This window comes from Muntiacus reevesi, chromosome 16 (genome assembly GCF_963930625.1).
Source record: "Muntiacus reevesi chromosome 16, mMunRee1.1, whole genome shotgun sequence".
In the NCBI taxonomy this organism is placed as follows: Eukaryota; Metazoa; Chordata; class Mammalia; order Artiodactyla; family Cervidae; genus Muntiacus; species Muntiacus reevesi.
This window is the reverse complement of record NC_089264.1, coordinates 34,643,051-34,666,987: the sequence shown is the minus strand read 5'-3', so window position 1 is coordinate 34,666,987 and position 23,937 is coordinate 34,643,051. Positions and strand designations below refer to the sequence as shown.

General features: G+C 39.1%; 1 protein-coding gene and 1 long non-coding RNA gene across 6 annotated transcripts in view; one reads left to right on the top strand and one right to left on the bottom strand.

The window, feature by feature from the left end:
* HERC6 (HECT and RLD domain containing E3 ubiquitin protein ligase family member 6) overlaps positions 1–23,937 on the top strand; it is a 52,999-nt gene that overhangs the window by 20,436 nt on the left and 8,626 nt on the right. For all 5 annotated transcript variants that reach the window (XM_065907558.1, XM_065907559.1, XM_065907561.1 and 2 more), the window contains 7 exons: positions 2,510–2,603; positions 6,667–6,856; positions 10,787–10,950; positions 14,476–14,589; positions 14,925–15,032; positions 16,141–16,302; positions 18,546–18,689. In XM_065907558.1, coding sequence (XP_065763630.1) covers positions 2,510–2,603; positions 6,667–6,856; positions 10,787–10,950; positions 14,476–14,589; positions 14,925–15,032; positions 16,141–16,302; positions 18,546–18,689 — 976 coding nt within the window. The remainder of the gene's footprint in view (positions 1–2,509; positions 2,604–6,666; positions 6,857–10,786; positions 10,951–14,475; positions 14,590–14,924; positions 15,033–16,140; positions 16,303–18,545; positions 18,690–23,937) is intronic.
* Positions 3,604–23,937, bottom strand: part of LOC136148093 (uncharacterized) — a 38,251-nt gene continuing 17,917 nt past the window's right edge. The window contains exons 2-3 of the long non-coding RNA XR_010659436.1: positions 6,196–6,282; positions 3,604–5,442 (exon numbers count right to left, since the gene is read on the bottom strand). This is a non-coding gene — a long non-coding RNA (uncharacterized lncRNA). The remainder of the gene's footprint in view (positions 5,443–6,195; positions 6,283–23,937) is intronic.

The following is a 23,937-nucleotide window of genomic DNA, read 5'->3' as shown; positions in this document are numbered from 1 at the left end:
TGATTTCATAACTTTGAGTGTTATGCCCTATGTCCGAATCCCCTAGCGGGAAGAGAGAAGGCTTCCAAGACAATGCAACTCGCAAAAAAGGGAAGTTTATTGCTGACTCGAGTCGGCTTACTGCCGCAACCAACGCAGTGGTGCAGGGTCAGAAAGCGCTGAGCCCGAGCTGTTACACAAATTTATAGGGTGAGCATAAGCAGTTGGTAGCTGGCTTAAGCGGATTGGCTACATGTTTGCAAAGTAATCTTATTGGCTCAAACCTTCCTGGGCTTTTTTCAAACTTGGACGTTTGCGGGCTTTTCAGCTTTCCCCTGATAGGTTCCCTTTTTCTTACTGGGCGCATATTGACTGGCTGGCTCCAGGTGGCCTGATGGGGGTAGGGAATCTTACCATTTCGGGGGAAATCTAAACTTAGGTCTGGGCCGCCTGTCATGGTGTTAGCCCTGGCAGCCTCACATGAGGAATTTACAGGCTTAGATTTTGGTTTGCTTTTATAGGCCACCGTGGCCTGAGATCCACTGCAGTGTGATGGCCTCCTTGTATAATTAATTTAGCAATAACAAGGGAGTGGGGTGGGTAGCAGCATAAAGGGGCCCTTAGGCTGCTCTCGGGCTTACCTGGTGGCTCAGACAGTTAAAAGTCTACCTGCAATGCGGGAGACCCGGGTTCGATCCCTGAGTTGGGAAGATCCCCTAGAGAAGGAAATGGCAACCCACTCCAGTATTCTTCCCTGGAAAATTCCACGGATGGAGGAGCCTGGAAGGCTATTGTCCATGGGGTCGCCGAGTCGGACATGACTGAGCGACTAACATTAGGTTGCCCTCTGTCTTCTCTGGAGGTTGATGCCTAAGGGTCTGCTTGCAACTGGTGGAAACTCCTCCCAGTCCTCCTTTGACTTGGCCTCAGCTTGGCTCACAGGTTCAGAAGATAACTGTATACAACTGCCACTAGGCGGTACTCTGTATTCACTTAATCCCTATTGCAGGTCTTTCTCAGCTTTGGTTCTTAACCTAGCTGCATTCTCAGCCACTCCTCAGGGAGACTGGAGGAACTGCTGGATCCAGAGGCTTCACCTGGGAACCAGAGAAGCCCAGGGAAGCTGAATGTCATGACTTCCTTCACCCCCTCTTCAAACCTCCACAACTCATGAGGCAGCTATCATTCGAGAGTCCCACAAGGCATCCCCTGTTTGTCTCCACATATTTAGCCAAAGGCAGGAGATGAGAAATTAAGACGTTGCTTCTCTCTGCTTGCTTTCTCTCCCATTTGCCTTCCTCTTCTTTCCATCCTTCCAGGCAGCAAAGGAGGGGATTCTACCATGCAACTCATTCTCTTTCTTCTCCACTGTAGCCTTAAGCTAGTTCTCACTACATAGAGGATAATCTTTTCTACACTAAGAATATTATCTTTCTAAAATTTCCATGTTCCATTCCCAGGAGTGAGACACCTCAAGGTTTGATCTTAAGATGCCAAAGGTTGCAAAGGAAGATTTATTTTAAAGGGAAATTTACAGTACTTTGTTTTAGTACTTGCATGAATGTTTTAGCCCTAGTATTACAATTGGTTGGTTAATCCAGTAAACATGAAATAGTTTTAAATAATACTTTATAAAGATAAATTGTTATATAGAATGCAGGCTCCTCAAATATTGTCAACACAACCCAGGGAAATGCCACACCTAGACAAAGCCTTGGTAGCACTTCTGAGGGGCATAGCCAGGTTTGGATTTTTTAAAATTAGCAATTTGGAATAAGGCAGGTCTTTGCAATGTGGGAAGGGAGGGTTGGGGTTTTGATTAGGATTGAGGAAAGGTACCACAATGGAGAAGGAAATGGCAACCCACTCCAGTATTCTTGCCTGGAGAATCCCATGGAGGGAGGAGCCTGGTAGGTTACAGTTCATGGGATCGCAAAGAGACTGGGCGACTTCACTTCACTTTACTTCACCACAATCCAGGACAGAAGGAAATATCAAGGCAAGGATTTTGAGACAAGAGATGCAAAGAATTATAGGGCATAAACTGTTGATTGTGTTCCATAGAGGAGTTAATGGGTCTTTTCAGGAAGTTCCTAAAATGAACAGTCAAGCCATTGGCCTGGGCAGGAGTGTCTTGGAATAGTAAAGTCATGCTAATGAAACAGTGGAATCCCAAAGTAATGTAAATATAGATGGTAAGATAGGTGGGGTTAGGGAGTTTCAATTCCCAGTGTGTAGGCTGAGTGTAAGGGTAAATGATTTCAGTTCTCAGAGACGGCATGTAAACTTTTGCCATTGTTAACTGTCCAAACTTGAGATAATAAATTTTTACCTATTTTCTTTTAGGAAAACAAGTTTTATAAAAAATTTTTTGGTGTCAAGTAAGTTGATGATTTCAAAAGAATGCAAATTTTAAGTAAAAAAGATTATACCTAATATGTAGGAAAAATAAAATTACACATAATGATATATGAAGTTAGAAATATTCTTTTAACCTGTTTATTTATTTTTGCATTTCCTGCATCCAAAGAGAATCTGGAGAAATGATTTCCGTTGATGTGGACTTAGAAATGGCAAGAGATACCTTCAAGAAGTTAACAGAAAAAGAATGGATTTCTTCGATGGTAATAACCAATATTCACTTTAGAAATAGAGCAATGGAATTTCTTTACAGGAACCAATATGATTACAGTTAATTTTCCTAGGAGTTGAGTGAAATAGAAGTGTGATAGAGGAGGGCTCATGTTTATTATGTGGTTACTGTGTCGCATGTATATGTTAGTTGCTCAGTTGTGTCCGACTCTTTGAGACCCCATGGCCTGTAGCCCACCAGGCTCCTCTGTCCATGGAATTCCCTAGGCACAAATACTGGAATGTGTTACCATTTCCTTCTCCAGGGGACCTTCCCAATCCAGGGATCAAACCCAGGTCTTCCACATGGCAGGCATATTCTTTACCATCTGAACCACAAGGAGAAATACTACTGATTTAGGTGCTGGCATTTTATTTTCGAAGGTTTCCCAGGTGGCACTAGTGGTAAAGAATCCACCTGCCAATGCAGGAGACCCAAGAGATGCAGGTTCAATCCCTAGGGAGACACCCTGGAGGAGGAAATGGTAACCCACTCCAGTATTTTCTTCAGTTCAGTTCAGTTCAGTCGCTCAGTCATGTCTGACTCTGACTCTGACTGCAACCCCATGGACTGCAGCACACCAGGTCTCCCTGTCCATCATCAACTCCTGGAGTTTACTCAAACTCATATCCATTGAGTCGGTGATGCCATCTAACCATCTCATCCTCTGTCATCCCCTTCTCCTCCTGCCTTCAATTTTTCCCAGCATAAGGGTCTGTTCTAATGAGTCAGTTCTTTGCATCAGGTGGTCAAAGTATTGGAGTTTCAGCTTCAATATTAGTCCTAATGAATATTCAGGACTGATTTCCTTTAGGATGGACTGGTTGGATCTCCTTGCTGTCCAAGGGACTCTCAAGAGTCTTCTCCAACACCACAGTTCAAAAGCATCAATTCTTTGGCACTTAGCTTTCTTTATAGTCCAACTCTCACATCCATACATGACTACTGGAAAAACCATAGCTTTGATTAGACACACCTTTGTTACTGAATGCTTAAATGTATAATAGATACAATATTTTTATTTTCAATATGAGAAAAACAATGTTTAAGAAGTACAACTTATGAAAATAACATTATGGAATTCATATGTTTGGGGACCTACCAATTAACAATAGCTGGATTGACAGAAAAGTTCTACTCTTGTACAGAATAGCTAGGAATAAGGATTTATACACCAGTTTTAGGGAAAGGGGAGAGAGGACCTCTGTGAGAAAACAAATGAACTTTTCAGGTAAACAGAGGGGCTTTTAGGGGGATACATGGAAGATAGGATAGTTTGCAATAATGTTTGTTTATGCAATTTCTCATCCAAGTGCAGGCGCAGGGTCTTTTCCCTGGCAGTGTAGCTCACTTGCCTGCCCAGTTAGAAGGAGATTTATGGGTGCTTCATTCTTGAAGCCTCTGCCTTTAGTCACATGAGGAAAGCTCTGGAAAAAAAAAAAAAAGAAAGAAAGAAAGAAAGCTCTGAAAGCTTCTTTCCATTCATTCTTCTATTAGCTGTATCTGTGTCTGAAGTCTTTAGTTTAAAATCAGCTTTATACTGTTGAGAACTTCCCTGGTGGCTCAGACGGTAAAGCGTCTGCCTATAAGGCGGAAGACCTGGGTTCAATCCCTGGGTCAGGAGGATCCCCTGGAGAAGGCAATGGCAACCCACTCCATTACTCTTGCCTGGAAAATCCCATGGACAGAGGAGCCTGGTGGACTACAGTCCATGGGGTTGCAAAGAGTTGGACATGACTGAGCGACTTCACTTTCTCTTTATACTGTTGTGGGTCCCTACATTTTGAAGGGAAAGGGGGAGAGTGTTTCTTAATATGCAGTAGAAACTATTTTAACTTTCAAAGTGAAAAAGTAAGAATAATAAATATGATCAAGTATATTTTCAAAGTAAATATTTAGGTGATGTGGGAGATTACTTGGTGTGCTATTCCCAATATAAGTGCTAAGAAACATTAGTTTTGCAGAACACTCTATGAAAAGGGGCTCTTAGTGAAGCAACTTTGGGAATACTGCATACTGTTATGGTGTCATGATGCACACAAGTAAATCAAAGACTCTATGATTAAAGTTATATGCCTAAAGAAATCTAGCTTTTTTGACCCTATTTTGACGCTATTTGACTTTCTACACCTTTCTCATGTATACCTAGTAGCATTCAACAGAAGTCATGTTCTTCTGAACATATGAAAAATCAAATTGCAAGAACATAAATAAAATAATAACAATAATATACAGTACTTCACAGTTTATTGTATCATGTATCATCTTATTTAATCCTTATGACATGTAGAGGCAGACATTCATAGTTAAAGAGTATCTAAGATCTGTTAGAATAAATAAACTATTGGTTCAGAAACTGGCTCCTGTGATCAGAGGACCAGGAAAGACTGAAGAAAGAGACAGTCACTCCAAATTGGAAGGTGGCAGGTTTAATAAGCCAGGGAACTTACAAGGTTTGTCTTGGGTGATACCAAGATGAGTAGGTCTCCACACCCACCCCCTGGAATCTTCAAGTTCATACAGAGGCATTAACTGCTGGGTTCAGTCACATATACCATCCAGATGGTCTCAGAATACCTTACTCTCTGAAGGCAGGGTCCTTGGAACACACCCACTGTGGGAACAGTGGGCAGAGCATACATTCCAAACACGTGGGAGTGGGTGAGGAGGCTTTGATTTGCCCAGGTCCAGTTCAAGGGGCAACATTGTCTTGATTACCTCTTCCAAACATAAGCTCCTCCAAACAGCTTCCAAATCTCAATGACCTATTCACACAGTAAACATTTTTTTTTCTCACAGCAAAGTCCAAAGAGGGTTGAGGTAGGAGGCACCTGTAGGGAAGGAAAAAAACATTATTTTTCCTCTCTTTATTTTAGTTTCATTGGCTGGGACCTTGCAAATTACACTGAGAAAAGACAGACGAACAAGAGAAAAGCAAGTTTATTAACATGTGCATCCTGCATATACATGGAAATACTTAACGATGAGTAACTTTAAGGAGTGGTTAGAATTGGGGCTTCTATAGCAACTTAGCAAATGAAGAACAATAATTTTGTAGAGAAGTGAAAAGACAAAGGAAAAGGTCTTTGAGCTTCTTGGATGGCAAATGGTGGGAAGGCAGATATGTGAAGAAAGTAATGGTAGATAAGGGCTAGGTATTAAGGTTTGCTGTGTGGCGATTTCATCAGGGCCAGCTCAGCTCTGCTAGTGAGACTGTTATGCCCTTCTTGATACGGGAAGTTGTGGACAGGAGGACACCTTGATGAGGGGAATTTATATTCTGTTTTCAGGAAGATGGGGGAAGCCAGAGAGCACATTCTGTATCTACTTTTTCTCACTTGCCTTCAGCTTAAAATAATTGTCATGTCAGAGACGCATATTTGGGCATGGCAGATTCTGTTACCTTCCCTGCCTCTGCCCTGGTTCATTCAGGGGTGTCTCAGGCTCCTTCTCTGTGGCATTCTAGGCCCCAGGGCCATAATATTCTCTGGTAGATCTTTCATGTTGATTGGCAGATGAGGAAAAAGGGTGTGAAAGGTCACAGAGAGGCTTTAGGGGTCAAGCCTGAAAGTATCATACATCACTTTCCCTCACATTCCATTAGTTGGAACCTGGTCACATGACTCCACCTAACTGCAGGGAGGCTGGGCAATGCCATCTTCCTGTGAGCCCTGAAGGAAGATGAAACAGGATTGATGAGGTGAACATAGGCCATTTTCTCTGCTACGGTATATTTTAGGTCAGATAGATTTAGGTATGGATCCCTTCTAATTAAGCAACCTTCACGATTTGTTCAGTAGGTCCAGGCATGTGATTTCACTTTTATTTCTTTAATTGACTCCAACATAAAACAGGGAGGATGGTTCTCACATACTACTTTAGGGGGGGTTGGGATATCAAGGAATGATGGAGTTTGAATAGTAGGTTTTAGGAAAACCAAATTATTATTCCATCAGGAACATAGTAGATGTGAAACCTCTCTTCTTATATCTTGTTTCTTATGATACTGTATCTAATATGTCCTGGGCCTTTCCCTGATTGTTTTTCAACCACAGATAACCACATGTCTCAGGAATAATCTGTTTGGGGCTCTTCCATGTCGTTCTCCACACCAAGAAGCTTTATCAGTCTTCCTTCTGCTCCCAGAGTGCCTTGTCATGCTTGATTTCAGGAACTGGTTAACTCTGATGGTTCCATTTGCAGAGGCTGTTCATAAAATGACCAATCAGTCTTCAAAAGTACTGAGTAAGCTTGATTACTTTTATGTCACTTTATCTATATTCTCAGTAGAATACTGTCTGAAATGGAATTTGTAACAAATTTTAGATAGATTTGAAAATACTATACAAATGTTTGAGTATGTGGTACGTGTATTATTGAAAAGATTAACCTAAAGCTATTGTCAAATTCAAGTTTGTGTGCCCGATAGGCATTGAGGCCAAACAAACAGAAGCATTGGAGTTTGGGGCAGAGACAGGTCTATTTCAAGTGCCAAGCAAGGAGAATGGGTAGTTTGTGCTCAAAAGACCTAAACCCTCTAATGGGTTTCAGGAAAGAGTTTTTAAAGAAAAACTTTCAGGGAGGGCTGCTGAGTGTGTGACTTTCTTCTGATTGTTTGGTGGTGAGGTAACAGGGTGATGCTCCAGGAATCTCAGTCTGCAGCCTTCTGGTTGTTAACAGTCTGGGGTTCAAGTGCTTGTGATCAGCTTGAAGTTACCATCCTCCACCTGAGTTCGTCTTAGTTCCTGTAGAACTCAGAGATATATGTCAAACTGTCTTATGTATCCTTTGAGGAGGAACCAGGACCCTGCCCCATCCCTCCACTATTGTTTCTTGACTGCTTTTCCTTCGTTTCTGCGTTCCCTCACTTTCCTAATGAGTAACAGTTTGAATCTGCCCTTTGAAATTCAGGGAAGGTCTAGGAGGCTGAAGCCTTTTCCCTGCAAACAAGAAGCAGGGAAGACACAGGAAGGAGACGCAGGAAGGCCCTTTTGCTAAGGAGGGCCCCACAGGATCCTGCTTGATTTCAAAACTATCATAATGGGCTTCCTTGGTGGCTCAGTGAATCCTCCTGCATTGCAAGAGACACAAGAGATGACGGAAACACAAGAGGCATGGGTTCAAATCCTGAGTCGAGAAGATCCACTGGAGAAGGAAATGGCAACCCGTTGCAGTATTCTTGCCTGGAAAATCCCATGGACAGAGGAGCCTGGCGGGCTGCAGTCCACGGGGTCTCAAAGAGTCAGACACAATTGAGTAGATAATCATTACTCTTATTATTACAAAACATGTGTAATTCCTAAACTCGGTCATGGACTCGACCTCAGAATTTCACAACCATAGAGAATCCAGTCAAGATAAAACCATACTTTAAAATTTTTTGTTTATGGTGTTTTAAAACTTTAGGTATTTTGATCAGACATAAGGGGGAAAATGTTCATCTTTGTGTTCTTGTTTTTTATTTTATTCAGTGCTTTGGGATGTCCTTTTATGACTTTGAGCTAATGTTCAAGGTCTAAACCTTAAAAGATACAAAGATGATATATATGGTGAAATAGCCACCTAATTTCTCTCCCACAAAGCAGTTACAGAGTAGAGTTTCTTACATAACTTTTGAAAGATACTCTATAAAAACATATAGAAATATATTCTTTTTTTTTCAAATGGTAGCATACATTCTTCTGCAACTTGCTTTTTTCCACAAAGCACTATATTATGGAAATCATTATATTACCTGACTTATATGAATGCTTTATTCCAATTTAATGGCTGAATAGTATTCTATTCACATACATGACTAGTTGTTTCTAAATTTTTGCTCTTATAACAGTTCTAACATACATTTCTTTGTATATATATAGACCCAATAATTTTGCTTTCTGGAAATTTCCCTGCTTATAATTATATTATAATTAAATATATTTAATATATATTATACAATAATATAATATATATTTATATAAATATATGAATATATTTATATAAATAAATCTATATATATATATTTACACAAGCAGGAAAAATTTCAGAAAGCAAAATTACTGGATCAGATTGTATGTGCATTTTAAATCTTGAGAGTTTTTGCCAAATGACCCTCCACAGAAGTCAGGGCCACCATATTGCCCAACTTAAGTGGTCACCATTCACATTATCACCCTCGGAATTGGGCAACATGGCAGCTCTGACAGAAGATGTACCATTTATACTTCATCAGTTAATATGAAAGCATCAGCCCACACATTTCTCCACAATGTAATCCTAACTTTGGTCTATACCACTCTGAAAAGAAGAATCTATTTTTATTTTTTCCTTTTTGGCCCTGCCACATGGCTTGCTTGTGGAACCCATGCCCCATGTAGTGGGAGGGTGAAGTCCTAACTACTGGACTTCCATGGAATTTTTAAGAATATCTTAATTTAAATTGTCTCATTGTGAGTGAAGTTGTGCTGGCTTTCCTATATTCAGTTACATTTGCATATCATACTCTACAAACCATCAGTTCTGTCCTCTTACCTATTTTTCCATTTGTTGTTAGTATCTTTCTTTTCTATTTGAAGTTTTTTAAACTACTAAGACAGTTCTTTTTAAAAAATGTATTTATTTTTGGCTGAGCTGAGTCTTCGTTGCTGCATGCAGGCTTTCTCTAGTTGAGGCCAGCGGGGGCTGCTCTTTGTTGCAATGCAAGGACTTCTCATTGTGGTGGCTTCTTGTTGTGGAGTACGGGCTCGAGGCATCAGGACTTCAGTTGCTGTGTCTCTCGGTCTCAGTTCCTCGGCGTTTGGGATCTTCCCGGACCAAAGATCGAATCTGTATCTCCTGCATTGGCAGGTGGATTCTTAACTACTGGGCCACCAGGGAAGTCCCAACAATTAATTCTTTATCCATAAGATGAGTTGCAATTATTTTTCTTTAGGTTACTGAAATTTTTTTACTTTTTGGTATTTTTGCCATGAGTATTTTTAAACACTTTTATGCAGCCTACTGTATTAACATTTTCTTTTATGGTTTCTGATCTTTTCTCAAAAAGTTTACCTCATGATGAAATTAAAAGATTTCCCATGCTCCTTTTAGAATATTTATTGTTTCATTCTTTTAATGAATTTTTATTGGAATATAGTTGATTTACCATGCTGTATTAGTTTCTGTTGTACAGCAAAGTGAATCAGTTATAATATATAAAAATCCACTCTTTTTGAGATTCCTTTCCCATATAGGCCATTACTGAGTATTGAGTAGAGTTCCCTGTGCCATACAGTAGGTTCTTATCAGTTATCTATTTTATATATAGTAATGTGCTTATATCAACGCAATCTCCCAATATATCCGTCCCTCCATTGTTTCATTTTTATGTTTAAATCTTTGAACTATATGGAGTTTATCTTGATTATACTTCATTTTTTGAGATCAGTTTCCAGTTGTCACACATTTATTAAGTGATCTGTTTCATTCCCTAATAATACACAATGCCTCTTTCATCATATACCAATGTCTCATGTATATTTGATTCCATTTGTGGAGTCTGCTACATTGTCTGCCTTTCATGCATCTGGGTCATACTAGTTTAATTACATTAACTTGAAAATACACTTTAACATTTGGCTTGTTTGTTTTCTGAGAATTTTCTTTTAAAGGTGCAGAAATTCAGTTTGTAACTCAGTGATACTAAAATATTATTACTGAGCTAATTTAAAAATATATCCATCTATCATAGGTGATCATAAAGTCTGAAAACATAGATATTTTTTTTCAGATTAAAATTGTCCTTAATCACATTTTGTGTCTTGTGTGTATATATGTGTGTGTGCATATGTATTCTGTGTTTTCACCTGTGTATATTTTCAGACCTTATAAATACCCTATGGAATTTTCAGTTTGAAAATCATGAAATCAATCAAGTAATCAAGCATAAATATGAACTATCAACACATTTTTTCAGAAACCTGAATTTGAGCTTTTAATTCCAAAGATACTTAATCAGGGAGCAACATTTTTTCCACATCTGTGAGTAATAAATATTGTCCAGGATGTTATCCTTTAAAAAGGTTATCCCATGATTTATGGGTTATGTCATCAGAAATGGAAAATATGATCTATTTCTTACATTAAAGAACTTAGAAAACTGAGAGAATTTTTTTGGAGGTGCATATTTATCATGGCTGATTTTACACCCTTCAGAGCGGTGTTGGACATCGTTGCAAGCATCTTCTCTCAACTCACTTGTCCAGATGCTGAAAACTGCCATCATCTGTCAAATGTTTCCCTGCACTGAAACATTTGAGTTTCATCAGAGTAACCACAATGTTAAAACTCTTCTGGAAGTGATGAAAGACGTGTATAAGGTAAGGGTTCATCTAAAGAAATGTATACACCATTTTACTAAATCAAGTTCCCTTAGTTCTTAACCAGTTGAAGTCTTATTTTATTTTCCACAGCAAGAATGAAAATATTTGATTCAGACCTGAAGTATTTAGAATTTTGTTTGTTTTGCTAACTGGATAGACTCTGGTGGAATATCTTACATAGTATATATAATATGTATGTAGTATATATAATATATTACAGGCACAAATACTCAGATATGACAATGATTCAGCATTTTCATTAGTGTATACAGCATAATCCAGAAGTAACCTAAGATTAGGCTACTAATAAATGTAATGATTATTGGAGGACAGGAAGGAGCCAGAGCATTTTAAATAAATGAGCAGAATTAAATTGGTATTGTTCAATTGAAAAATAATTAGCTAAAATCGATGCTTTTATAAATATAAATTGTTCAATCGGTAATCAAAACAAAAAAAAGTGAAAGTGAAGTCACTCAGTCGTGTCTGAATCTTTGTGACTCCATGAACTATAGCCTACCAGGTTCCTCCATCCATGGGATTTTCCAGGCAAGAGTACTGTTTCATCACAAAATATCAGTCTCAAGAGGAGAAAGTATTATGTGCAAAAGTTAGTGCTTTTCAGAAGTAATAATGCACTGATATTTCTAAAGTAGTATATTTCCTCTATCTTTATTAAGATACAACTGAAATAGAACATTGTGTACGTTTAAGGTGTACAGTGTGTTAATTTGATTTGTTGTGGTTGTTCAGTCACTAAGTCTTATCTGGCTCTTTGTGACCGTATGGACTGCAGCACACCAGTCTTCCCTGTCCTTCACTATCTCCTGGAGTTTGCTCAACTTCACGTCCATTGAGCTGGTGATGCTATCCAACCATCTCGTCCTCTGTTGCCCACTTCTCATTTTGCCTTCAATCTTCACCAGCGTCAGTGTCTTTTCACATGAGTCAGTTCTTCACATCAGGTGGCCAAAGTATTGAAGCTTCAGCTTTAACATGAGTCCTTCCTGTGAATATTCAGGGTTGATTTCCTTTAGGATTGACTGGTTTGATCCCCTCACTGTCCAAGGGACTCTCAAGAGTCTTCTCCAGCACCACATTTTGAAAGCAGTAATTCTTTGGCGCTCAGTCTGCTTTATGGTCCAACTCTCACATCTGTATGTGATTACTGGAAAAACCATCATTTTGACTATATGGACCTTTGTTGGCAAAGAGGTATCTGTTTCTTAATATGCTGTCTAGGTTTGCCATAACTTTCCTTCCAGAGAGCAGGTGTCTTAATTTCGTGGCTACAGTCACTGTCCTCAGTGACTTTGGAGCCCAAAGAAATAAAATATGTTACTGCTTCCACTTTTGCCCTTTCTAGACACATATATATTACAAAACATTTATAGTTACTGTTTATTTAGTGTGGTAAGAACACTTAAGATCTATTGTCTTAGCAACTTTCAACTGTATAGTACAGTATTGTTAACTATGATCACCATGCTGTGCATTAGATCCCCAGAATTAATTTATCTTATAACTGAAAGCTTGTACCGTTTGACCAACATCTCTCCTTTTCTCCCACCCCCAGCTCTATAAACCACCACCCCACTCTGTTTCTGAGTTTAGCTTTTTTTAGATTTCATGTGTAAGTGATATCTTACTATATTTGCCTTTCTCTGAAGTATTTCGCTTATCATAATACCCTCACCATCCATCCATGTTGTTGCAAATGGCAGGATTTCCTTGTTTCTCATCGCTGAATAAAGTTCCATTGTGTATATATGTATGTATCAGCGTATGTGTGTATACATATATACACACCATATCTTCTTTATCCATTCATCTGTCCATGGACACTTAGGTTGTTTATTTATCTTGGCTATTCTAAATAATGCTAAAATGAACATGGGGCTGTAGATATCTCTTTGAGCAGGTGATTTCATTTCCTTTGACTTTATATCCAAAAGTAGAATTGCTGGATCATGTGATAGTTCTATTTTTAATTTTGTGAGGAAGGCTTCATACTGTTTTCCATAGTGCCCACACCAATTGACATTCCCACTAATGGTGCACAAAAGTTCCTTTTTCTCTACATCCTCACCAACACTTCTCTCTTATCTTTTTAATGATAGCCATTCTAATATGCATAAGGTAATATTGCACTATGGTTTTGATTTGCATTTCCCTAAAGATTAATGATTAGGCTCAAAATGCTCAAAATTCTCCAAGCCAGGCTTCAGCAATACGTGAACCGTGAACTTCCAGATGTTCAAGCTGGTTTTTAGAAAAGGAAGAGGAACCAGAGGTCAAATTGCCAACATCTACTGGATTATTGAAAAAGCAAGAGAGTTCCAGAAAAACATCTATTTCTGCTTTATTGACTATGCCAAAGCCTTTGACTGTGTGGATCACAATAAACTGTGGAAAATTCTGAAAGAGATGGGCATACCAGACCACCTGATTTGACTCTTGAGAAACTTGTATGCAGGTCAGGAAGCAACAGTTAGAGCTGGACATGGAACAACAGACTGGTTCCAAATAGGAAAAAGAGCACATCAAGGTATATTGTCACCCTGCTTATTTAACTTATATGCAGAGTACATCATGAGAAACGCTGGGCTGGATGAAGCAAAAGCTGGAATCAAGATTGCTGGGAGAAATATCAGTAACCTCAGATATGCAGATGATACCACCTTGATGGCAGAAAGTGAAGAGGAACTAAAAAGCCTCTTGATGAAAATGAAAGAGGAGAGTGAAAAAGTTGGCTTAAAGCTCAACATTCAGAAAACGAAGATCATGGCATCTGGTCCCATCACTTCATGGCAAATAGATGGGGAAACAGTGGAAACAGTGTCAGACTTTATTTTTGGGGTTCCAAAATCACTGCAGATAGTAATTGCAGCCATGAAATTAAAAGACGCTTGCTCCTTGGAAGAAAAGTTATGACCAACCTAGACAGCATATTAAAAAGCAGAGACATTACTTTGCCAACAAAGGTCAGTCTAGTCAAGGATATGATTTTTACAGTGGTCATGTATGGATGTGAGAGTTGGACTGTGAAGAAAGCTGAGTGCCGAAGAATTGAGGCTTTCGAACTGTGGTGCTGGAGGAGACTCTTGAGAGTTCCTTGGACAGCAAGAAGGTCAAACCAGCCCATCCTAAAGCAAATCAACCCTGAATATTCACTGGAGGACTGATGCTAAAACTGAAGCTCCAATACTTTGGCCACCTGATGCGAAGAGCTGACTCATTTGAAAAGACCCTGATGCTGGGAAAGATTGAAGGCAGGAGGATAAGGGGACAATAGAGGATTGAGATGCTTGGATGGCATCACCCAATCAATGGACATGAGTTTGGGTAAACTCCGGGAGTTGGTGATGGACAGGGAGGACTGGCGTGCTGCAGTCCATGGGGTTGCAAAGAGTCGGACACAACTGGGTGACTGAACTGAACTGAACTGAACTGAAGCATATAAAAATAGATTAAGTTACTCATTGATAGAAAATAAATATCACAGGTTGTATTTTCTTTAAGGTAAACAAGACTAGCTGTCAATTACCAGAAGATATATTCCACATAAATGAATTGTCCTCTAGGTTGAACTTTTATGAAGATAGAATAAAAGTGCTCTGTAGGGAAAAAAAACAGGTAAGAATAATATTTTACTTTCTGAATATTTTTTTGTACTTTGTACTTTAAAAGGGGAATACATTAATAGCTATGTAGCTTCTTTGTAAGTTAAGATCTGAAAATATCCTCATTGTAATGCTGAATTTGCTAAAGTAGATGCTCTTGGATAACTTAAAACATCTTTCAGCTACAAAGCAAATGCATTTTCCTAGAAATTTGTTTCTAGGTAATTTAGATTCTTAAAAATGAATTCTATAAAGTATGGAGGTAAATAATTTGAGGTAGTGAGGTAAAGGAATAAAGATTTCCTTTTCTTTTGATTATCAAAATTCTTCTGTCTTTTTAATTTTTAGATACCTGTAGAAAACGTCAGTGTGATTATTTTCAGTGATTTTCCTTTTATCTTTAATTTGGCATCCAAAATTAAATTATTGCGAGCTGATTCCCAAATAAGAATGCTGGTATGTATGTCTTATTTTTTATTATGTAAAATTTTCAAATATACACAAAGTAGAGATAATGGCATATTAAACCCCAGCACAAATTTTCAGCAGTCATCAACATTTTGCCATACTTCATTTATCATTTTTTAAATTTTTTAGTTGTTACTATTTTTGCTAAAGTTTCTTTTTTTGGCTGTGGCATGCAGCTTGTAGAATCTTAGTTCCCTGACAGGGCTTGATCCCTCACCCTCAGCAGTGAAAGCTCGAAGTCCTAGCCTCTGGGCCACCAGGGATTTCCCGTATTTTTTTTAAGTATTTTAAAGCAAATTCCAGGCCCAATTTCTTTTCACCTCTCCATATTTCAGTGCATTATTTATGGTGGTTTCACTTTTGTTTATGCTGATTCATCAGTGGGTTCAAATGGTGACCACATTCTTCCACTGTAACATTTTCCATCAACCCTTTTAAAAAAAAAAATTAAATCATAGTTGGTGTACAATATTGTATAAATTACAGACATACAGTATAGTGCTTCACAATTTTTAAAAGTTATACTTCATTTATAGTTATTATAAAATATTGGCTATATTCCCTGTGTTGTATAATATATACTTGTAGCTTATTTTACATCTGATGATTTGTACCCCTTCCCCTCTACCCCTGTATTGCCCTTCCCAGCTTCCCTCTCCCCACTGGTAAACACTAATTTGTTCTCTGTATCTGCGAGTTTGCTTCTTTTTTGTTTTATTCACTAGTTTGTTGTAGTTTTTAGATTCCACATGTAAATGATATCATACAGTTAATTTGTCTTTTTCCATATGTTGTAGTTCACTTAGCAAAATGCCTTCCGAGTCTGTCCATGTTGCTGCAAAAGGCAAAATTTTGTTAGTTTTTTTTTAATGGCTGTGTAAGTATTCCATCATTTTGCACAATTCCTTGGTGTCATAGGTCTTATGATCTCTTTGTCTTCCAAATTATAGACACAATGCTCTTTTACTTAAGTAACTGCGATATGAGTATATATAGCAATGGTTGGCATAAATGTATGCTATATAAAATGTTTATTTGGAATATTAAACAATTTCTTGTATTCCTATGAGGATTCCTAAAATATTTATTTTTCTAGGACTCTGAAGTGAACAACTACATGGCTTTTGGGGAAATAATTCCGCAAAGAAGGGATGAATCCCCTTCATTTATACTTAGAGTCAGACGAAGTCACTTAGTTGAAGATGCTCTGTGTCAGTTAAGCAAAGCCGAAGACACTGACCTCCGGAAAACATTAGTGGTACGCTAAAACTCCTCATAATATTTTTACTAATGTGTATGGGGGAAACATTTGTATAATGTGGTACAAGGAGAACCTGTATTTGCAACTATAGTTATCAGCCTAATAGTTTCCAGGATTCCTTGCTTACCCTTCAGAGAAAAGCTCCAGGATGTTTAATTGACCATTGGCACTATGAGTTAACTATTAGTTACCTTTGGCTATAGAAATGCTTCATAATGAACCATCCCAAAGTATAGTGACTTAAAATAGTAATTTTACAGATCTGCAGTTCTGCTGAGACTCTGCTGCTCTCAGTTGAACTCATCTGGGTGGCTTTTCAGATTTTGTCTGTACCTGTTTACATGTTTGAGAGTTGGCTAGGGATTGGTTACCTAGGCTTGGCCTGGCTCAGGCAGTCTGGCCCTGACTCCTATGTTTTCCATCTTCCTCCTAGGACCCACAAACATGTTCGCATATCAGTGTCAGAGGTACAAGATAGCAAGGCCCCTCCACACCCACCCTGCCAAGCCACCGCCAAAAAAAAAAGATAGCAAGCCCAGTTATACAACAAACATGGCTTTAGTCAAAGCAAGTCACATGGCTGAACCCAAGTCAAAGGCTGGCAAAATATACTCAGCCTTTTTAATGAGAGGAACTGTAAGGCCACATGTGAAAGACCTAGGCCAAGGAGGGGTGAAGAATTGGGGCAATGAATGCATTCAGCAAGCGGCAGGTAGAATGGATACTTTTACAGCATTTTAGCTCTAGTTATAGTCACAGACTTTCCACTGTGTTGGTTCCATTTCCTAGCCATCCTTCACTTCATCCTTGGGGGCATCTGTAGGGTTTTTACTGTGTGGAACCTCAGATCCTTTGCCCACAGAATAAAGATTAACTTTGTAGGTGAGAGCTGACATCTGTCCAGAAGGGAGTGCATTTTCCTGATATCAGCCAAGAAGGGAAAAGTTAGGTTCTCAGAGAGGAAGTCAGACTCTGAGAGTTGGGCCACAGGACTCTGATGGAAAATGAGGAAAGGATTTTATAAGCTAGGCTTTCTAGTTTTTGTCTCCCTCTGTACCTATTTTTGTTTATTTCTTGATTATGAGGAAATCAATAGAAAGTGATTCTGCCTACAGGAAATGACAAAGAGGTAAGAAGGTAAACTTCAAGAGAAATCCAATCAAAGTATAGACTCTCAACAAGGCAAGGTTGTTGAGCTCTTTATGAGCACGTCCTGACGATAGCAAAGACAACCTTGCTAGTATAAATGAGTGGAAGTAAGAAAATCAGAAGCAAGCTTAATTTATTTTTGGTGTATCTTGATGGAATGTGAGGCAGGCCCTTGATGATGATGGACAAGGCCAAGGAGGTAAATCTAGGTAAAGAGAAGTGAAAGAGAACTCTCAGTGAAGCTTGGTGATATTTACATTAAAAAGATAAAAAGAAACAGACAGGAAGGGAAGTGTAGAAGGAGTAGTTAGAGGGACTTCCCCAGTGGTTCAGTGGATAAGATTCTACACTCCCAATGCAGGGGGCCTGGGTTCGAAAGTAGAGTATGCATGCCGCAACTAAGAGTTCGTATGCTGCAGCTAAAGATCTTGCATGTCCCAACTAAAGATACCACATACCACAACTAAGACCTGACACAGCCAAATAAATACATAAATATTTATAACAAAGAGTAGTTAGAGAGGTGGGAGGAAATCTAAGATAGTACTCGCACTACAAATCCCCGAGGTAGACTTTAGAAAAGAGGGACCAGTTCTTATTGATGCTCACATGAGGGCTCTGGGCAGTCAGTTCTGAAATTTCCAGCAAAGGTGCCATGTCCAGGCTGACAGGGAGGGCTGTTTATCTGAAGTCCTAATGAGGGGAGAGGCAGAAGAAACCAAATATTTGTTGACTGTAGCCTAAGTTGTAAAGGCTGACTGATGAGAGGAAGCTAGACAAGAGAGAAAAATTAAGGAATTTGGTTCAAGATGCTGGTCAACATAATTGGTGAATGTTGAGTGTTGCCAGAATCTCACTTCACTTGGTTCATGTGGTCATGGGAGGGACCTATGTACTCACTATACAGTAATCTGATAGTAAACCTGTTCATGGCACCCACTATCAGAAGCAAAGTCAGGGAGAACACAGTACAGTTAGGTAAGAAGAGTAGATTCTGTGAATTCTGGTGATGGCAGGAGGCTCGAAACTTTTCTGTAAAGGTCAAGGCATTATATTTTAAATATGGACCTGACAATGTTCTCTTTTCTTAGGTTGAATTTATTAAAGAAATTTGTTCTATGGGGGAAGGGGTGAAGTCTGAGTTTTTTCACTGTATATTTGAATCTATGACCAAGGAAGAATATGGAATGTTCATATATCCTGAAGAGGATTCCTACATGTGGTTTCCTGTCAACGTAAGTCTTTTATTTGTTTTCTTATGGTTTTTCAGAACAGAAAAAGTATACCATATACTGTAAATGAACACAATACATGCTAATGTAAAATTAGGTCACATAAAGCCTTGCTACTCAAAATGTGGTCCACAGAGCGAAAGTTCCAGCATTACCTCGAACTGTTAGCAAAGCAGAATCTCAGGCCCTGATCAGAATATATATTTTTATAAGATCCCCTGGTGATTCGTATGAACATTAAATTTTTAAACAGCTTGAATAAGGTGTATTTGAGATATGATAAGTGGTACATAAAATGTCCACTTTGATACATTTTGATGTACATCTATGCCCATGAAATTCAAGACAATGAAAACAAAAGACAGTGAACACATCCATCAACCACTAGAGTTTCCTCAGATTCCTTTCTCATCCTGCTTCTCCCTACTTCTATTCCCTGCCCCATGCCTATGCAACCACTGATTCGATTTCTGTCACTATAATTTGAATTTCCTAGAATTTTACATAAATGGAATAATAAGTAGTCTTTGTATCTGTCCTTTCACTCAGCATAATGATATTGAGAATCATGTGTGTTGTTGTATGTATCATAGTTCATTCCCTTCTATTGCTGAGTAGTATTCCATTCTTTAGATGTATTACACTTTGTAGAACATTGGGTGGTTTCCTAAATTTTTCTCTTTTTTCCTAAATTTTAAGAGGCAGTAATCTAGAGTTTCAAACTAGGAGAGAAACTGTTAACAGAATCCTAGAGATAATTGCTAATTCTAATAAGATGATTCATTTCTGCAATGATTATATTTTTACAAAGATTCTCTATATGTAAACATTTTCTGAAAGTAGTAAAAACTTCATTTCTCTATTAATGTGTATGTGTGTTAGTCACTCAGTCGTGTCTGACTCTATGTAACCACGTGAACTGTAGCCCACCAAAGTTCTCTGTCCATGGGGTTCTCCAGGCAAGAATACTGGAGTGGATTGCCATGCCTTCCTCCAGGAGATCTTCCCAGCACAGAGATTGAACCTGAGTCTCCTGAATTGCAGGCAGACTCTTTACCAACTGAGCCACAAGGGAAGCCTTCTCTATTAGTAACACAGAGCAAATAATTTTAACAAGAATCACATGTTGAACTTCAATTTATTCATCTCCTTTCCCATAAACTTCCAAATACTCTTTCAAATGATACGGTGGAGTTTGGAATCCAGAAGGAAAAGGGTACAGGAAGAGAACATGAATGGGAGTGAAAAAGTACTAAAAGGTGTTTTGTATCTTCTTAGAAGGGCTTCCCAGGTGGCTCAGTGGTACAGAATCTGCCTGCTAATGCAGGAAACATGGATTCGATCCCTGGGTGGAAAAGATACCCTAGAGAAGCCACCCACTCTAGTATTTTTGCCTGGGAAAATCCATGGACAGAGGAGCCTTGCAGGCTACAGTCCATGGAGTCCCGAAAGAATTGGACACAGTTTAGCAACTAGATGTTTAGCCACTAAACATGTTTTTGAGAAAGAATGAATCTCTAAAAGATAGGAGTGGCTAAGGTGTGCCATTGGTAGGTTCCACCAGCAAGTTTTTACCGGCTGTTTCTTGAAGTTCCCATGTTGTATTAAATACTATAGAAGATTCAGATTAATGGATAACACAATCTCTTTCCTTTGAAAACATTTTGTATATGTAGATAGAGGAATAAGACTAAAATACCAGAAACTTTAGCAATTTTTTGAAATTTTGTACTGCTGACTTTGTGTTGTAATCAGTTCAGTTCAGTTCAGTTGCTCAGTCGTTTCTGACTCTTTGCAACCCCATGGACTGCAGCACGCTAGGCTTCCCTGTCCATCACCAACTGCTGGAGCTTGCTCAAACACTGTCCATCAAGGCAGTGATGCCATCCAACCATCTCATCCTCTGTTGTCCCCCTCTCTTCCTGTCTTCAATCTTTCCCAGCATCAGGATCTGTTGTAATAGTTGTTGGGAAATGTGTAGGATAGGGAAGGAAGCACTCTTGTGAGCTCAGAGCCCAGAGATCTAGTCTTGAGTGATGGTGGGTGTTTAATTTAACCTCTCTGAGTTTTCAGTTTCCTCAACTGTAAAAATGCCTAAGTACTAGCAAGACTAATTTCTATTCTGCCTGCTTTATAGTGCTATTGTGAGATTAATACAAGATAAAAGGTATGTCAAAGTGTGAAGCTCCATGAAAACTTTAGGTCACTATGCAAATTTAAGGAATTCTTTCTCAGGACCTAAAGAAATCAAGGGGGACTGAAGTGATTAGAAAAAGTATCGTTAGAAAATGGAGCCCTGAGTTAATGATGAAGGATAGGGACTAAATATATCCAAGCAATGCAAGTAGGTAATGGAAAGGAAGAAAATAAATCTCATATCAACTCTATGAGATAGGTGGTTTGTCCTATTTTACAGATGAAGAAACTGAGGCTCAGAGAGATTAAATAAACTGTCTACAGATATTCGTTACCTCCACCATAGTTTGGCATCAGGTAAATAACAGGGAGGGAACACAGCTCCACCCATTAACAGATAATTGTACCAAAGATTTACTGAGCATGGCCCCACCCATCAGAACAAGACCCGATTTCCCCTCAGTCAGTCTCTCCCATCAGGAAGCTTCCATAAGCCTCTTATCCTTCTCCATCAGAAGGCAGACAGATTGAAAACCACAGTCACAGAAAATTAATCAATCTGATAACGTGGACCATAGCCTTGTCTAACTCAATGAAACTATGAGCCATGCCTTGTAGGGCCACCCAAGATGGACGGGTCATGGTGGAGAGTTCTGACACAATGTGGTCCACTGGAGGAGGGAATGGCAAACCACTTCAGTATTCCTGCCTTGAGAACCCCGTGAACAGGATGAAAAGGCGAAAAATTAGGACACTGAAAGATGAATTCCCCAGGTCGGTAGGTACCCAATATGCTATTAGAGATCAGTGGAGAAATAACTCCTGAAAGAATGAAGAGATGGAGCCAAAGCAAAAACAACACCCAGTTGTGGATGTGATTGATGATCGAAGCAAAGTCCAATGCTATAAACAGCAATATTGCATAGGAACCTGGAATGTTAGGTCCATGAATCAAGACAAATTGAAAGTGGTCAAACAGGAGATGGCAAGAGTGAACGTCGACATTTTAGGAATCAGCGAACCAAAATGGACTGGATGGGTGAATTTAAATAAGATGACCATTATATCTACTACTGTAGGCAAGAATCCCTTAAAAGAAATGGAGTAGCTATCATAGTTAACAAAAGAGTCCAAAATGCAGTACTTGGATGCAATCTCAAAAATGGCAGAATGATCTCTGTTCCTTTCCAAGGCAAACCATTCAATATTGCAGTAATCCAAGTCTATGCTCAGACCAGTAATGCTGAAGAAGCTGAAGTTGAACGGTTCTGTGAAAACCTACAAGACCTTCTAGAACTAACACCCAAAAAAGATGTCCTTTTCATTATAGGGGGCTGGAATGCAAAAGTAGGAAGTCAAGAGATACCTGGAGTAACAGGCAGATTTGGCCTTGGAGTACAGAATGAAGCAGGGCAAAGGCTAATAGAGTTTTGCCAAGGGAACGCACTGGTCATAGCAAACACCCTCTTCCAGCAACACAAGAGAAGACTCTCCACATGGACATCACCAGATGGTCAACACTGAAATCAGATTGATTTGCAGCCAAAGATGGAGACGCTCTATACAGTCAGCAAAAACAAGACTGGGAGCTGACTGTGGCTCAGATCATAAACTCCATATTGGCAAATTCAGACTTAAATTGAAGAAAGTAGGGAAAACCACTAGACCATTCAGGTATGACCTCAATCAAATCCCTTACGATTAAACAGTGGAAGTGAGAAATAGATTGAAGGGATTAGATCTGATAGAGTGCCTGAAGAACTATGGATGGAGGTTCGTGACATTGTACAGGAGACAGGAATTAAGACCATCCCCAAGAAGAAGAAATGCAAAAAAGCAAAATGGCTGTCTGAGTAGGCCTTACAAATAGCTGTGAAAAGAAGAGAAGCAAAAAGCAAAGGAAAAAAGGAAAAATATACCCATTTGAATGCAGAGTTCCAAAGACTAGCAAGGAGAGATAAGAAAGCCTTCCTCAGTGATCAGTGCAAAGAAATAGAGGAAAATGACAGAATGGGAAAGACTAGCGATCTCTTCAAGAATATTAGAGATACCAAGGGAACATTTCATGCAAGGATAGGCACAATAAAGGACAGAAATGGTACGGACGTAACAGAAGCAGAAGATATTAAGAAGAGGTGGCAAGAATACACAGAAGAACTATACAAAAAAGATATTCACGACCCAGATAACCACAATGATGTCATCACTTACCTAGAGCCAGACATCCTGGAATGTGAAGTCAAATGGGCCTTAGAAAGCATCACTACGAACAAAGCTAGTGGAGGTGATGGAATTCCAGTTGAGCTATTTCAGATCCTAAAAGATGATGCTGTGAAAGTGCTGCACTCAATATGCCAGCAAATTTGGAAAACGCAGCTGTGGCCACAGGACTGGAAAAGGTCAGTTTTCATTCCAATCCCAAAGAAAGGCAATGCCAAAGAATGCTCAAACTACCACACAATTGCACTTATCTCACATGCTAGTAAAGTAATGCTCAAAATTCTCCAAGCCAGACTTCAACAGAATGTGAACAACAAACTTCCAGATGTTCAAGCTGGATTTAGAAAAGGCAGAGGAACCAGAGACCAAATTGCCAACATGCGTTGGATCATCAAAAAAGCAAGTGAGTTCCAGAAAAACATCTATTTCTGCTTTATTGACTATGCCAAAGACCTCGACTGTGTCGATCACAACAAACTGTGGAAAATTCTTAAAGAGATGGGAATACCAGACCACCTGACCTGCCTCTTGAGAAACATGTATGCAGGTCAGGAAGCAACAGTTAGAACTGGATATGGAATAACAGACTGGTTCCAAATAAGGAAAGGAGTATGTCAAGGCTGTATACTGTCACTCTGCTTATTTAACTTATATGCAGAGTACATCATGAGAAATGCTGGGCTGGATGAAGCACAAGCTGGAGTCAAAATTGCCAGGAGAAATAGCAATAACCTCAGATATGCAGATGCCACCTTATGGCAGAAAGTGAAGAAGAACTAAAGAGTCTCTTGATGAAAGTGAAAGAGGAGAGTAAAAAAAGTTGGCTTAAATCTCAACATTCAGAAAACTAAGATCATGGCATCTGGTCCCATCACTTCATGACAAATAGATGGGG